The sequence below is a fragment of the Pagrus major genome, chromosome 6 (genome assembly GCF_040436345.1).
Source record: "Pagrus major chromosome 6, Pma_NU_1.0".
NCBI lineage: Eukaryota > Metazoa > Chordata > Actinopteri > Spariformes > Sparidae > Pagrus > Pagrus major.
The window spans coordinates 10364104-10380815 of record NC_133220.1 but is presented as its reverse complement, the minus strand read 5'-3'; the positions used below and the strand labels follow the sequence as shown (position 1 = coordinate 10380815).

The 16712-nt window shown below is 39.6% G+C and overlaps 2 protein-coding genes across 2 annotated transcripts in view; one reads left to right on the top strand and one right to left on the bottom strand.

Moving 5' to 3' along the window:
- Positions 1 to 1204: 1204 nt before the first annotated feature.
- On the bottom strand, positions 1205 to 5529 carry rps10 (ribosomal protein S10). Its single transcript, XM_073467423.1, has 6 exons — positions 5441 to 5529; positions 4815 to 4964; positions 3619 to 3793; positions 1938 to 2015; positions 1578 to 1633; positions 1205 to 1289 (listed from the first exon to the last, which is right to left on the bottom strand). Exons 2-6 carry the CDS (start codon positions 4962 to 4964, stop codon positions 1248 to 1250), a joined length of 501 nt encoding a protein of 166 aa, XP_073323524.1. The 5' UTR covers positions 5441 to 5529; the 3' UTR covers positions 1205 to 1247.
- Positions 5530 to 7860: 2331 nt separating this feature from the next.
- The window catches only part of pacsin1b (protein kinase C and casein kinase substrate in neurons 1b), a 30283-nt gene continuing 21431 nt past the window's right edge, over positions 7861 to 16712 (top strand). Inside the window, exon 1 of the mRNA XM_073468793.1 lies at positions 7861 to 7922. The gene's annotated coding sequence lies outside the window, so the exon portion shown is untranslated. The remainder of the gene's footprint in view (positions 7923 to 16712) is intronic.

Sequence of the window (16712 nt, the reverse complement as noted above, 5' to 3'; positions counted from 1 at the left end):
CAAAACATTTCCATCTCCATAACCCATTGATTCAAAATCTGTGACAAAATGTCTTCCTGTTCTGGTTGAATGAGACACACCTCTTTTTATTAGAGACTTATATTTCAGATTTATGAAAAATCTGCATTTTTTTTCCAAGGTCATGTCAGTCACGTGACATGGAAGCTATTGAAAAAAGTCAGGTGAAGTTTTGTAGACATTATGTCTACAAAACTTTCCATTGGGATTTAGGGCGAGTAGATAATGACCAGATTTTTCTTTGTCTGTAAACTTATCCTTTAACACATTTGGCATGCACACTAAAAAAATTTTATTTTTGAGTTTGCTGTTGATGCTGTCTGTTCTTCCACAATGCAATGCACAAAGGAAGTGGTGGAGCTCCACACAGCTGGAAAAAATTTAATTGTGGATGGTGGTGAAGCAGCTCTGGAAACAAGTCACCAAAACAGTGAAGCTTAATTAGCAGCTGAATTTCAGTTGCATCAAACCTTATTGTTTCTTCCTGTGCCAAGACTGGCCGGTGTCATGCTAGAAATTACACTGGGTCATCAAATCAGTAAAGCCTGCTCTTAAAAATGGTTCGTGTAATTTCTCCCACCCTAAGAGTGCTACAAAGGTACAATGTGTAGGGTCCTCAAGTGGCCTTATCTGATCCACCACCCCCTCAGCCATGACATGAGCACAACTTAGAGCCAAATGCTAATAAATGCTCAAGTTCGCACAAGACATTCTGACATGTCATGGTAAATGAGCACAGGTATAAATGGCATCAATTATTGGTGAATTGCCATTCAGCTTCTTCAGTTTCGGTCTGTGCCAGCTGGTTCACTGGAACATTTAATGAGAACAGAGCCAGTGACTCAACACCCTGAATGCAATTTGGCGAGTACTTCCTGCCTTCTGTTGGTTAGATTTAGGCAAGAGTGTGGTTGTTGAGGGTAAGAAAGGCTGGTCATATCTTTGCCATTCTTGGGGGGGGAAAAGTGCATCCAGTATCATTAGCAGATAAGTGCTTGTAAGAACAAATACATTTCCTCTCTTTACCACGTAATTAATGATAATTTTACATGAAGTCTCATTGACCGACTTGATGTAGTTGTATAGTGCACACATCTGCCCACTTGAGTGTTTGAAACCAACTGTTCACTTTTAAAATGCATCATTAACCCACAACCTCCTATGAATAAATGATACTGAGACGAGATGTATTTTGTTTTTCTTTATTGTACAGAAAGAGCGTGTGAAATTTACTGAGGCTGCTGTCCTCTGCCGCGTCCGAAGCCACCTCTCTGCAACAGGGAAAAGATTGTGTCAGTACATCAGCCAGCCCGAGTTCGACAGAAGAAATGAGTTTTATAATGGCACTATACACATTCATTTTAGCCTGCAGGCATTCCTTATTGAACCCATTGTTAAAAACCGCAGCCACAAGCTAACAGTTTCAGGAAGACTGTTGTATAATTACTTTAAAAAGCATTCCTCATTTGCTACCAAAAAATAAAAAATAAAAAACCTATTCAAGAGAACAAATAAAAAAACCCACACAGTGAAATTTGAGAAAACGCAGCAATACTTACGAACTGGAACTCTGTGGCAGCTCCAGCACCGGCCTCTGCTTTCTTGTCAGCACCAGCTGATGGAGAAAATACGAATTACCATGTCAGCCAGCAATTTTCATATCATCAGCTTCAAACTAGGAAAGTTAAAAGGCTCTTTTACATAAACAATGTTAAGTTTGTTTGAGAAAGTACTCCACTACATTAAAGGGAAGATGTCAAAAAGGTAAATAACTTTGTCAGCCATTTTGAAACCATGCTAAAAAAAAAAAGAAAGAATAAAATTCAATGACATAATATTTAAGCCTCACTTTGAGACTGTGTTGCTAATTTCAACTATTAACGCAGCACAAGACCACATATAGTTACACGTATACTCACGGGGTGCAGCAGATCGCCTGTATGCATCTCTGTCAGCCTCACCACGGTTGAGGCGGGCGGGCCTCTCTCCTTCCATTCCTGAGGAAAAACAAAGAAAATTCAGTTCAGGACCACTTCGGTTACAAGTTATTTTCTTGCAATAAAGATGTAATCAGAAGACAACCACTACACTCTAAAAAGGGAGGAAATGTTCAGTTTTAATGAGAACAACTCAATCAGTATGCTCAGGGGGTAAACAGATGTAGCACTGTCACATTTTATACTGCACTCAACTGTTGTGAGCTCTAAAGCTGCACAATATAATAGTGGCCAAGAAGCAAGAAAATTAAATATTTGCTATTCCGATAATGGGATTTCAGTTGATAATGCTTAGGAGGACTTCAGATGGGATGACAGTCAACCAAAGTTCTGAGTGAGGATTTTATTCTTGCCGACTCTAAAATTTGGCTGAGCGTGAGGCTGAGCTCCACACGTGGACTACAGAGAAGCCACAGCAAAGAGAATGAAACATGCTTTTGGGTTCACATCCGGTGTGTTCTGCACAGACATGTCATGCGAACAGAGAATTTTTAATCAATGAGCCAGAAAGGAGTGCCGGCTGTAAAGAACTGTTGAGCCAAATTAACTAAGCATCTGAACATGTTTTACAGTAATTAGTTAAATTGTTGTAGACTTTGAGGTTGAGACCACCCAGCCTCTCTACCAGCAGTGCCTTCCACTCAGCAGGAGAAAATCAATGACGCCACAGGGCGGTGGTAAACATGGAGTCCAACAGCTTTAGGTAACCATTAACCGGTCCAACAGTAGATAGAGATATTCTACTGGTTTTGTAGCATTATATTTTTCATAGAAAAACAAACAAAACACTTGTCGGAATAAAGTACATTTCTCTTCCTTTTCACATTGTTGCCATTGTATTAATATTATCGGTTATTGAATCATGTTGGCCAATATATCTGTGCATCCTTGTCTTAAGCACAATTTTTTGGGGGGAAATCTTCTCAAAAGAGTCCAATTTAATGTTAGGATACTAAAATCAAGAAACATCAGCTGTGCTTAATAATGTTCCAGATGCAGCAGGACCAAAAATTTAGTTTTAAATTTAAGACTCAGCAGTGTAATCATCAACTTTACCTGAATAAACCCAGAACAAGATGATTAACACATCTTCCACATGCCATATAGCACCAGTGACATGTGAAAGAAAAGGCACATTTTCTAATTTGAGAGCTAATTCAATTCCTTGATGATTATGTGGCTTGTGATAGAAGTCCCAGCACTTCTAACTAAATGACTAAAAGTTCTTATCAAAACTTGATTGGTGGCTTTTCATTTCTACAGATTATATAATACTTCACGAACAGGTCATCTCAAGCCAATACACACCTGGAAGTTATCTACTATCAGAGCTGCTGAACTCTGAATGACTGCAGTCTTTTGACTCCATGATGTTAATCTCTTTGGAATGCATCCACTCAGCAGGTTTACATCAGCTAATGACTTGTGTACTAAACTAACTAAAAACTAAACACATTAATGTATTATGCATTGGTTGATGCTAACTTTAAGAGGGAAAATCAGTAGTTATTTTCACTGCTAGTATTCTGCAGATTGCGACACTGGCTCCACTCCCAGCAACACTCAACCAACATCAGAATCATGTATTCATTAGTGAGCTCACCCTTGGGCCTGGGCCTTGCGGTCTCAGGGCGGGTCTGGCGGCGCAGGGTGGCGGGCACAATCTCAGGGGGAAGGTGGAGGAAGTCTCTCAGGTACTGGATACCCTCATTGGTGAGGTACCAGTAAAAGTGACGCCAGGCGAATTGCTCCTTGACATACCCACAGGACTTCAAGGACTGGAAGAAAAAAAGCACACACATTATGTAGTTTTCCCACCCAGAATGGAGCACTACCAACTCGTCAACTGTAAGCATTTACTGTGTTGACCACCAAGTGTATCCTTTCAGGTAATTATTCCTAAAAGAGTTTATAAAAAAAAGGAGCCCAATGAGTTTAAGTACCCTCTGAGAACATTAACTGTTTCTTTACTACCATTACTGTCATTATGTTCTGTTGTGCAAGTGAAAAACACGAGACACAAAACTCTTCTTATACTGACAGATGCAGTGCTTGATGATCATTCACTCCTCTTTCCTCCCTCATAAAATACAACATTTGTAATCTACATGTTTTTCTTTCCTAATAAATCCCAGACCTGAATTAGAAAGCCGTGTAACATTAACTTCTGTTCTGATGGTATTTCGAGGATGTTCAAAGACTCTCCTAACCATCTGCATGCAATAAAAATCCATCAACTGAAAGATACCGAATGTTAATAGTTTTATTAATTAACAAATCCGACTGAGGATTCTGAATGAACAAAACAGCACCAAGTATTTTTAATTAACCTTTAGAGTCTTTCCTAATTTGCCCTTTAGTGAGGATGTGAACTTGACTCTGCTGTGTATTAGAATCCAAATATTGTCAAATCAGAGGCAGAAATATATTAATATTTACATAATGCGAGAGTGGATGTTGCTCTCATTTTCTGTGGCCTCTCTCTGTTACACTTAAGTGAAGCTATCTGAACTTGAGGTAGTGCTTCTGCAAGTGAAATACACAGTGAGTGCCTGTACTTATTGCCTTACATATAATTTTTTCCTTCATATTATTCAACAAGTAGACCGACAGCACTAAAAACTACCCTGAATACATGATGTCACACATGTCAGTACTACCCAGACATTGAACTCAAGCTTGGCCCACCTACTACAGGAAACTGATGACCAAGTGTCTATACAACTGGGTTTCAGGCTACATCCACGTAAAAAATATAAAGTAATATCAATTTTCAACCTTAATCACCCAGTTTCTCACCTGCATCGCTTTCATCACATGAAGGTTGGGCACATTCTTGTCAGCAAGCTCGGGATGCTTGGCCAAGTGGACATCTTTCTTGGCCACCATGACTCCCTCCTTGAAGAGGAGCTCATAGATAGCAATGCGGTTCTTCTTGGGCATCAGCATCTGTGTTGAGTGACAGGTTATACATCAATTTCCACATGTTCATGACAAGACAGCTCGCAGCAGCAGCAGCAGCTTCCACTGTGATAGCATGCTAACTGGCTAGCCTGATAGCTAACATGGCTACATCTCCTGATAAGCCTCGGGAGTAGCAGAAAGCGACATATCTTCCGCTTTATTAATGAATACATTGGGGATGTTTTCAATGCTCGCATTAGTAGCCATACTTTTACAAACATTAACTTTCACAAAGCCGCCCGCGTTAACAAGAGAAAAATGGCAGTCGCCAGTGAGCACCACAGCCGGGGTAACTTCCCCACTTTAGCGTCTAATATCTACGATTATAACATATTTAACGCGAACATACGTTCACGGGGTATATTACGATATTAAACACTATCGAACATCAACGATTATTGTTTAATAGAACATGAGATGGTGAAGATATATTTAGATTACGACGCCGGGTCTGTCTTTACCTTTCCACTTGATATGGGACCGGAGCCGGAAGGAACGACGGTCGTCTGTCAGGAAGGTTTATCCCCTCGGCCCGGGCCCGCTGGAGGTCTGTCGCCCCCTGCCGGTGTGGAGGGGAACAACAGCTGGGTCATTATACAGTGCAGGGCTAGTGGTATTCAATAGTATGACAGATTGCATTTATTTGGCTATATGACAGCATTTTAAAGTTATTATTAATATCATGTTTTCCAAAAACTATGTTGACATTATGACATCATTGGGCTACATTCAAAATACAAGGGCAAACATAGAAACAATAAAATACTATGTACAATATAAAAAACAATAAAATACTCTTTACAATAAAATGTTTAAGTAGCTATAAAATAAGAGGTAGTAAGTAAAGTAGAATAAAATAAAATACTGAGGTATAAAAGGTAAGTGGAACATAAGGTGCGAGAGGATAAGGTGCAGTATTTACAGTAATACTAATTTAAAGCGCATTATTTGAGTGATTAGACAAATTTCAGTAAAATAAAAACATTCATGGGCCCATTCTACAAATCACTGGTATCAAAACATTGGATAAAATCTATTAATTTTAATAATTTTTAATTAACTTTATCCAATTCTCTTTATTCTCTTTATTAAACTGGTCACAGAGTCACTATTCAACACACTCTAGTGATTGTATAATCCTCCCCAGGTAAACGCTAAATTTGGGAAAACTGCTTTCAGTTTCAGTGCTCCATACACTTGGAACATTTTACAATGTACATTTAAACTTGATACAGTTATTCCTATAGGTCAGTTTAAGACTTTGATTTCAAACTACTCAGCATTTGAATGTAACTGTTGTAACTACGTGCTGTCCTGTATGGTTGTCTGCCATTTATCTTTTATGCACCTCTGTTTTATTTGTGTTTTATCATGTTGGTTAGCTTGCAGTTTCTTATCATTTTCAAGCACTTTTTTCCGTTTTATTTGTATTCTGTCATATTGCTTCTTATCTGTTATCATTTTTATGTACCCATTCTGTTTATTCGCTCTGTGATGATGTTCGTTGTTTCTGTTTGTTATCAAATTTTTGCACCTATTCTGTTTTTGTTTTTATTTGTGCTCTCGACATCATTGAAAATGAAGGCTTACAATCAAAGATTTTTTGAGATTTAAATAAAGGTTGAATGAATGAATGAATGAAAAATCTGGAATAATCAGTGGTAGAATCTTGCTTAGGTAGGCCTACATTTATTCAAGTACAATTATATATACCATTACTTCTATGTTTGATAATAGTTCATGTTGCTCATTTTCATTCAGGACCTGTACCTATAATGGTCTATCTTTATAATGTAGTATTGCTATTTTTGTTTTATAAAAGATCTGAACATTTCTTCCACCACTGGGAATAATAAAGAATCATTGTGCATGGAGAAGCCAAGTATAGGATCACAAAGATATACATATATATATAATATACTTTCATGAATTGTAAAGTCTGCACAAATTGTGCCAATTAAAAGTTTAATCTTCGAAATGAAAAATTCATATCCCTCAAGTGTTTAATGATAAAAACATTTCACTTGCTCACAGATTATTCCTCAGTAACCATTCCCTCCATCTAAATGATCCCATATTAAAGCAGAGCTGTGTTTGTTTAAGCCTTTTTATGACAGGTGGGGGGTTTAATGATCTGACATCTGATTTCCTCATAACAAACAACAGAGAGGGCAGAGGGTTTCCACTCAGCTTCAGGACAACAAGTAATAATAGTGACAAACAAAGTCATTTTTTAATTTAAATTGTACCTTTAATTGTATAACTCTGCTTGTCTCTTTATTGGTTATATGTATATTTTTTTTATCATTGATAGTTTACAGTGTGCAAGCGGAAGGGTACACAGGGTCGTCAGGGTGACATAAAGACTTATATAGAGAGATTTGATTTACAGTTTCACCTATGAATGGGGTGTGAACAAGCCGGAAAATCCCACCAGCATGGTACTGGACCCTACCGGGTTTCGAATCCGGTACCTTCTAACTGTGAGGCAACAGCGCTGGACACTGCTGATCGTCCCCTCTTCAAACGTTTATTGTGAAAGGGCTACTCGGAAGTCATTTTTAAATTTTGTACATTTAATTTTATCAACTGTGCTCGTCTCTTTATTATTTATTTATTTATTTACTTATTTATTTATTTATTTATTTATTTTGTTTTTACATACATTGTTTTCATTCATTTAATTGTATTTTTTTTTAAATATAACATACGTTCCCGCCGATTGTTCCTACCGCAAACGTTTATTTTGAAAGGGCTTCCCGGATGTCCGGTTGCTCGCTGTGGCTGCCTTGACTCGGACGCAGGGACCATCCCCCATCTGGCGGCTCCTTTCAGCGACACATCCACCGGCGATGCAACGGAGGCAGTCCCTGCTGATGAAGACAATGATTACCGTTTAGAAATACTCAAAGAAAGCTGGATTAAAAAAAAAAAATCGTTTAGGTGAGTCACTCCTCATCTTTTACACCCGTTTATCACTCCAACGGCTAAGTTAGCGCGGGGTTGTTGTCGCTAAACTAGCTTAATTTAGTTCGTATGTCTGAGCCGTCACATCTGCTGCATTTGTTAGTCTTTATGTGACTAAATTAAAGTCCACAGCGTTTAAAGTTACTTATCTTGAGAATAAGTCTCGTCATCGTGAGAGCTTCTCGGTTTGCATCATGAAACCTGCAGTTTGGCGTTGAAGTGATCTGACGCTGACTTGCCGCTAGACTGTGCACCTGCTTCGTGACACTCATTACAAATGCACATTAACGAGCATCTGTAATTATTGAGTAAGTTTGCAGTGCGACATAAGAAATGCATTAACAGCGTTTGAGTGGTTGTGCAGAGCATATCGGTGTAGAGAGGAGGGCAAGCAGCAGCAGCAGCAGGCTGCAGCAGAGGGCATGGAGGGATGTTAAAAGTAAAAAAAAAAAAAGAAAGAAAAGAAAGCTAGTCTCTGGGGAGAGCCTGTGCTTCCTCCACACCAACACATTTCTTTGATTTATCATTGTGGAGCAGCTGGTGGTAAATCAGGTCAGGACGGCTGTGATGTGCATGTCAACATATAGAGAGTGAGATCTGTGAGTGAGCTCTGTCCACGGTTCTGAACTCTGACTGATGGACCACATACATCACAGTACAGTACAACGACACCCTGCAGGGCATCTATAATGGAAAATATTCTATAGAGATGATGCATGAAATACAATCTAGAGAGGAAAGTTGATTTAATGCCTTAAACAGAAGTCAATTTATTGAAAAAACATTGTGTTCCCCCTCATGTCTTAAAAGGCCACTGCACCCTTTTTGTGAAAACATTTGTTCGATGTCTCGTGTGGATCTGAGTCTGTGAACCTGTCAGGGTTATTTCAGCATGGACTCTTGAGTTTGGAAGAAGTGGACATTTACCAGGCAGGCATTTTTTGGGAAGTGTTGGACTAGGGCTGAGCGATTTATCGATATTATATTGTTATTGTGGTGTGAGACTATATATTCGAAATGATGAGATTGTGAAATGGCACACGTGTTGTCTTTTCCTTGTTTCAAAGGCTGCATTGCATTAAAGTAATGTCATTTTCTGAACTTACCAGACTGTTCTACTTGTTCTAATACTTGCCTTTACCCACTTAAGCGCATATACGCATGGTACTAGTAATACCTTGGGACCTCTAGTAATTTGTAATTGTTACAGGGGTCGTCTGTTATCTTAATCCCGAATCTGCCATGTCTGTAATTTGTAAAGTAAAAATTCCAGCACAAATGACCTGCCATATCTCACCAAACACAGTGATCATGTGATACAACAACTCCTGTGCAAATCTGCATCTTGGTGACTTTGGGTTGTATGTCTTTTGAAGCATCTGTTTTCCTGTTGTCAGACAACTGAACAAGTATGAAACATGAACTATGTAGTTTTGGGGAAGAAACTTTAATCAGAAGAGGAAGACCTTCATTGGCATTTCTGCCTAAACAAACAAAATAAACTAACTCTCTTTGTTTTCATGACCGAATAAACAAACGGACCTTAAAGGACAACACAACTTCATTCTGTTTTACTTTGTTTATATTTGGCGGACCCTGCCACATTTCTAGCTTCAAACAGTGTTCTGGGGACCTTATTTTCCTCTGAGAACAGCTTGTTTATTCTGTTGTGAAAATAACGCATATTTCTGAGTTTGTATTATCACCTCATTAATGTTGTAAATATCAAAATTCTGAGTTTGAATTTCCTCTCCAAAACTACATAGTGCCCCTTTTAAAAAGAGTGATGACAAGAGAAGATTAGTAGCAACAGAATGTTCATAATGTCATATTCAAGTACAGCACCAAGCATCTGTTACTCGATCGAAATGAGCTGTAAATGTGTGTTTATGCTTGTACCGCATGCAGAACATTAATGTGGCTGTTGACGAACAGACGCTGTGCTTCATGAATTTTGAAGGTACACAGAGCCTCAGCATTATAATCCAGGGGATAATGTCAGTGAATCAGAGGAAAATACAGACTGCACCAACTGAAACATACGTGGGGAGTTAATTTCTAAATCTCATCAGGTCCCCCTGGTGATACTAGTCCCTTGCGTAGGACTTTAGCCAATTTTATCCACATTAATCATGATTATTTATCAAAGATTTTCAGTGAAGTATTATTTTGTGAAGGTACCAATAGTCATCGCTACAATGAGGTAGTTGGCAGCAGAGTAATCCACAGTAGGTTTGCTTGATTAAGTACATCTAATGTCATTCTCACTGGTACTGAAATGATCAAATGTTTAATCACTAAATAATCAGCAACAGTGTTAATTATTGCTTAATTTCGTGAGTCATTTATCAAGTAAATAATTGCAAGCGTCAGCTTCTCAAACCTGAGGATTTGATGTTTCCTCTGGGTAATAGTCATTGTTAATTGTGTGCATTTGGGTTCTACACTGTAACATGGAGTTTGACAAAATGGTCACAGATGATATGAAAGTATGATGGTATTTTTCTCTACATTCTGACATTGAAAGACTAAAAAATTAGTAATTCAGAATTATTTTTTTTTCATGTAGTTAACACAACATGACATAGATCTTTCGGGGTTATTCAACCATAAGTATGTGCTGTATTTAGTTTGTTAAATTAATCATCTGCTCCAGTATCTTACCTAAAAACATAGTGTTTTTTTTATCATAGCTGAGGGTCATCCAGAAAGAGAGGGAGGGAGGCGTGAGTGGATTTGTGTCTCTGCACACATGTTAAAGTGCTTGTATTTGAGCGACTGCCTAATTGGATTAATTCATGTGACAAATGAGCGACACTCATTTGATTTGCGGCTCCCGGTTCAACTCCTGTCTGTTTTTGTGGGAGCAATGGCAGATGAGCCGTCGTTGCTAATGTAATTAATTAGACTAAACCCCAAGTCGCCTTCTTTTTCTTTTTCTGTATAAATAATTATAGATTTGACCATGTTATTCCCATTGGGCACAGACGCCACTGTTTGCTTCCAATTTCCATTTGCACTTACAAGCGGGGCATGTCACATCTGGTGCTGACGAGCCCCGCCGGACGTTAGCTGATTGAAAGCTATTAAGCTAACTTATTCTTTTCTATTAGTCTCTTTTGTTACCAAGAATATGGCTTAGACGTCATAAGCCTTTTTCATCCACATATGTCTGGGTTTGGATGAATGCAATTAAAATTTTCACCTTATCTCACTTCCTCTGAGAATTACCTCAACACTAGATTAGTTACAATTGTTTAAGGTTAAGGGCTGCTCTCCTGTAAGGTCTCTCAGTTTGGAGCATCTTTTCAAAGCTATATGGACAAACAGTTGTGTTATCGACTGAATGGAAAGGTCTTAAAGCTTCCTGCATATTCAGAGACTGTAAAGATGTACAGGCTTGATGGTGAGAGAGCAGGGCCCTGGCTGTGGTCTGAACTGTAAAGTAATTGGAGCCTGAGATCGGATCCTCACAGGGGATCGTGGCAGAAAGGCAGGCTGCGTGTCCTTAAAGGGCCAGCGGGGGTTGAATCCTCCGTCATTTTTTCTAGCTGATGTCACACAGGAGAAGATTCAGGGAGTTTGACCTGTGTTGTGGTGTGTTTGGTGTTACCATGATACAATGGGGAAAAGGGCAGAACTGTCATTACATACCAAGGCATGCTGTGTTGTGCAACTGTTGAACTGTGGAGTGGCAGACCAACATGAGATAACAATTGCATAAAAGAATTGTCCTGCCTTGGCAGATAGTAAATGTCATGTATTGTGTTTTATGAACGATGGCAGGCAGCTCTGTGGAGACAGAATACCAAGATGAGCCCGATTCCCTCTATGAACAGACACTTTGCTTTGAGAATACTTATTGCTGATTTTAGTATAGACCTTCATTGTCTTGTAAATCTGCAGTGCAGAACTTTTGTCTCTTCCTCCTGACAGTGAGAGTAATTACGCAAACACCGTCGAGGTGCTTATGACGCCATAGGCTTTGCTATTATTTCCTCCTTCACCATGGTCCCTCCTCTCTTGGGCACTTGCAAACCAATCTTTGCTAGGTGAAGTAAAACACATCGCTATTGGTGCCAGGGTGGGAAAGTTGCCACAGACGCCAGATTTGAAAACTAATGTATACTTTGAAAAGCAGAGATATTACCTTTAATAAGAAATCTCTCTCTCTGTCTTCTATATAGTGCTATCAAATATTCCCTCAGTGAAAGTAGTATTCATGGCGTTTACACTACTTTCTGTTAACTATCCCACAACGCATTGCATTTTAAAGCAGCGTTATGTAGAAATTGGCATTTTTTGCAATTCCGCATCATCATCGTAAAACACAAATCCCACGTCTGTAACAATTTACCCTCTCACTGAAGTTACAGAAACAAGTGTTGGGGGGTTGATTTGGAAGTTGCTATTTTAAGATAAATTCAGTTACATAATGTTGCCGTAAAGATGCAAAAATGACTCAGTACTCACTGTAAAGTGCTGAGTATCTACTGAGGAGTATTGGATGTGTAAATAAAGGAGTGATTTTTGACACAGCTGAAATAAATCACTGAATACAGAACCTGAAACCAGGAATTTTGGAGGCAATTTAGCTTAAAACATCTTTAAATCATTAATTGATTGCAGAAAATTGTTGCTAAATCATTTTTGGACTCACTGATTAATCATTTTAGCTTAAAAATGTCCTGTCTACAGTATAAATAATACACACATTTGTCTGGGTAGGTGTCTGTTTAAGTTCCCGGTTTTCATCTGAAGCTGACTCAGCAATCCAGTCATGATGAAAGGCAAATCTACAACAGACGTGGGAGTTGTGTTATGTATGAGGTCTTCCCAGACACTGATTAGAAATTCCCCCTGTTGTGTCCATACTGTCTGACTGTGCTGCATCGTGCCTATAGACTCTGAATCAGCACAATCTAACCAGCAGGCTGTACGGTGCAGCAAACAGCTTCAGGCCAACACAGTTCGGCCACGCAGCTGTTTTATCCTGAGGTGCATCCAGGTCCCTGCCTGGGGATAAATCTGTGATCAGACAGACAGTGTTTGTTAAGGTCAGTCTCAAGATTTATCCTGTATTTTCACTTTTTACAAGCCGAAATGCTCACCGTGAGGGTTTTCTCCTTTTCTTAGTCTCTTGTGTTTGTATACTGAATATATATAGTAGCTATAGTTTAACTACCTATTAATTTAATGTAAGTCATCCTCGTATGACTGCTGTTAAGAGTTTCCAAGAGTTGTGGGATAAGTCGGATGCGAATCGGTGATGCATGCCTCCACTTTCCGGAGGGCCATGAATCAGCCCGTATCTCCGGGGCTCCTCTGTTGTGGATGGTACATTACAGAACCCATCTCACAGCTTAAGAGGAACAAGGAGAGGCTATTAGAGGCTGTTGGCTACAGGTTCGCTTCACTCCTCTGAGGCTCAAGCGTGTCAGATTTATAGTGTCAGTGAAGAGCTGTAGAGCCAAAAGAGGAGGAAGGAAGAGGGCTTGATGTTGCTATGACGACTGGGCTCGTTAAAGATGGGGTCTGTGTGCACAGGAGTGAAGAAGGGCTGCGACCAACCATTATTTTCATTATCGTTTAATATGCAGATCATTTTCTCGATTGAAAGATGAGTCGTGAAGTGAAAAAGTCCTGTTAGAAGATAATGTACAAGCTAATGGGCTTTTAGACATTGTTTTAAAATAGTTTTAACTTTTATTAAATCTATGTATCTGTGTTCAGACGAGTTGTTGCTCGATTGATTATTTATACTTAGAAAATCGGCCCTGTAAATCATTCTGTATTGTAGATTGATGGATTGGTTGCTGATTGAACAGCAGCCTACACACACTGAGTGCATCACTGATGGTGTTTCCTCTCAGTGGATCTCACTCCGAACACCCAGAGGAGTTCTCATTCATGAGAACAACAACAGAGGCTTTTTGAGTGTGTGGTTATGTGTGTGTAGCTCTCATAGCTTTTAGCAGCTGCACTGTCACTGAATGAGTCACTTCCATTTCCCTGCTCAGTATCAGCGTCAGTGTGTGCTGACTACACTCTGACTCAAGCAGCTGAGCCAGGGGCTTCAATAAAGGCCCTGTCCACACTGACTCCCTGCACCGGGCAGTGAAAAAAAAAAGGTTATTGATTACAGACAACCTGCGACGGAGAGCACAGAGTGTCCTCCGCACTTGTCCTTGAGCATTGATTGAATTCTTTTAACCGTGGAGTATGAGAACGTGGCTCTTCAGAGAATACTAAACGGTCTTTTAAAACCGTGCATGCAAAGGAACTTCTCAGCCATGCTTTCTTCTCTGCAGACATCATGGTTTAATTGAAGTAGTGGACCGTTGGTGACTGACACACCATCATGTCCATGTAGGATTGAATGGAAACAAACACACACACACACACAACTGTGTGCTGGTATTTTTTCCTTCTTTTGTGCAAATTGTTGTCAAGCCGGCAACTGCAAAAGAAAAATGAATGAAAAATGATGATGAAATATTACCTAAATTAACCAGTAGGCAGCGCTTTGTGTCTGGGTTTTGTTTCCATAAGTGTACAGTAAATTGGAAATGTAAAGTGATGGTATCAGTAAGTCTAAGTTTCCAAGGTCAAGAGTGAACTTTCAGTCTAGATTTTTCAGCCAACCTAAAAACAGTAATTTAAACATCTAATTGCAAAACAGCTGCTGAGGAAGATTCCTGTGATACTGAGATTGGGGTGAGATTTTTGTGTGAGCTGCATTCAAAAGCATTCATCTTGGGATATTTTTCTTCTGATTTGCATTAAATTAAGCTTCATTGATTTCCATTGAATTTCAAATTTTGTGGCCGCCATACTGGAGCTCTGCAGTATGACTAGCCAGCGTTGAGTAAAAGTTCAAAACTTATTTACTTATTCAAAACCAACTACGATACAAATAAGTTTCGTTTTGGAGAGGAGGTTGTGGGGGGACTTCGACTCTTGATCTCAGGATGCTAGATGCTGTCGAATCACTGCAGGAAGACAGACTCAATTATAAGATTGTGTTGCCTATTCGAGTAATAAGACCAGGCCTGCAGCCCTTTCAGCTCTTCTTTTGCCCGCACAGGAGGTCGTATATTACTTCCTGCTATAATGGGATAGAACACCGGGGTCAAATGGAGCCAGCCCCACAGGGAGAAACGTGATTAGATGATACACAGATGGCACATACCGTGGAGACGAGCATCTGTCTGCGTGTAAGGACGACTGGCTTTATTGGAGTCTTTGAGGACTATATGGATTTCATGCGACAATCCTGCAAGTTGTTACCCTCTGCTGTGTGGAAAAAAGTGGCTGGCTGCTTTGGCAGGAGCTTCTCTGTCTATTATCACAGGACACACACCTGCTTGCTTTGATTCAATTTATTCACACCAAATGACAAAAGAGCTTTGTGTGTTTGTCCTCAAATGTGTTGAAGCGTTCACAATGCTTTTGTTTCTGTGAAAAAAACGGCGTCCGCTAAAGATATATTTTGTTATTTTGAGGATACTAATATTCTTCTGTTCATATATTGACTTATCGTGGCTCCGAGATCTTTCTCCTTTAGTTGAAAGACACTCAGACTCTTCACCCTTCGCACGTTTCATCCATCGTACATCAGCAAAATCTGTATTGATTGATTGAAGCTAGCACAGCTGACCTGATGCCCTGATGTTGTCTGATGCCCGTCTGTCCTCCACAGAACAGGCTTTATCTAACCACCTGTTTGACCGTCTCGTCCCTCTGCTCTTCCTGTCTGCCTCCAACCTTTTGATGACTAACTTTCTGTCTCTTGTTTCCTTCTCTCTGTCTCTGAATCTCCTTTACTGACCACACGGACGCCTTTCTGAGGAATGTGTGTGTGACAAGGGAGAGCCCTCAGTCTCCACCCTTCCTCGCAGCTAGCTAATTATTGATGGTCTAAAGTGTCTTCTCAAGGATCTGTCAAAGTTCAGTCTTGCAGTGTGTGTGTGTGTGTGTGTGTGTGTGTGTGTGTAAAAGGTGTGCTCCTGCATACCGCAGGATGTGTCATGGTTGCAACTGAGCAGTGACGCGCTCTGAGTCTGAGTTTCAGGTGTCACTTCTCCTGAAAGCTGTCAGAAATTACTTGGAGTGACGCTGTCGAGGACTGAGCGGCCGCAGAGAGGACAGACGAGGTTCCGCTATCTTCTCCGATCTGTAATGACACATTTAAATTTCTCCTTTAAGACCTTAATGTTGTGTGTTTGTAGTTGTATAGCTGAATTTGTAGTTGAGAGCTTTTTCCAGTAGTTGTTTCCATGTTAGCTGTCATGTAACAGATCATAACATCTGACTCGTATGAGTGATGTGTAAATTCAAGTGCTATTTAAAACAGGTGCTGGTCAAACAGTCATCTTAGATTAAGTACACACGGACCTTGATCTTTGCCTTATCTAATTGAAGGTTAAGGACTTTTAAAGGGCCCTGCACCAGTTAGCATTGAATGTATGATATATAGTTTTTTTAAAAAGCTAAACAACCAGATATATTGTCTTTTTTATTCCTTGCATCTGTCATCTTTGTCAAAACTAGAGCTGCAACTAAGTCAATTAATCAATTACTCAAAAGGCGATTAATTGCCAACTATTTTGCTAATCGATTAATCGTTTCAGCCATTTTTCGAGCAAGAATGTCAACTACTTGCCGGTTCCAGCTTCTTAAATGTGAGGATTTGCTGCTTTTCTTTGTCATTGATGATAAATGAAGAGTCTTCAGGTTTTTGGACTGTTCGTTCGACAAAAGTAG

What these genes read in the sequence shown, in the direction of transcription:
- rps10 (XM_073467423.1), bottom strand. Translation starts at nt 4,964, where the DNA reads ATGCTGATGCCCAAGAAGAACCGCATTGCTATCTATGAGCTCCTCTTC. An exon ending in CAGGCGATCTGCTGCACCCC is followed by an intron (nt 1,634 to 1,937) that starts GTGAGTATACGT and finishes TTTCTCCATCAG; the next exon opens with CTGGTGCTGACAAGAAAGCA. An exon ending in CTGCCACAGAGTTCCAGTTC is followed by an intron (nt 1,290 to 1,577) that starts GTAAGTATTGCT and finishes TCCCTGTTGCAG; the next exon opens with AGAGGTGGCTTCGGACGCGG.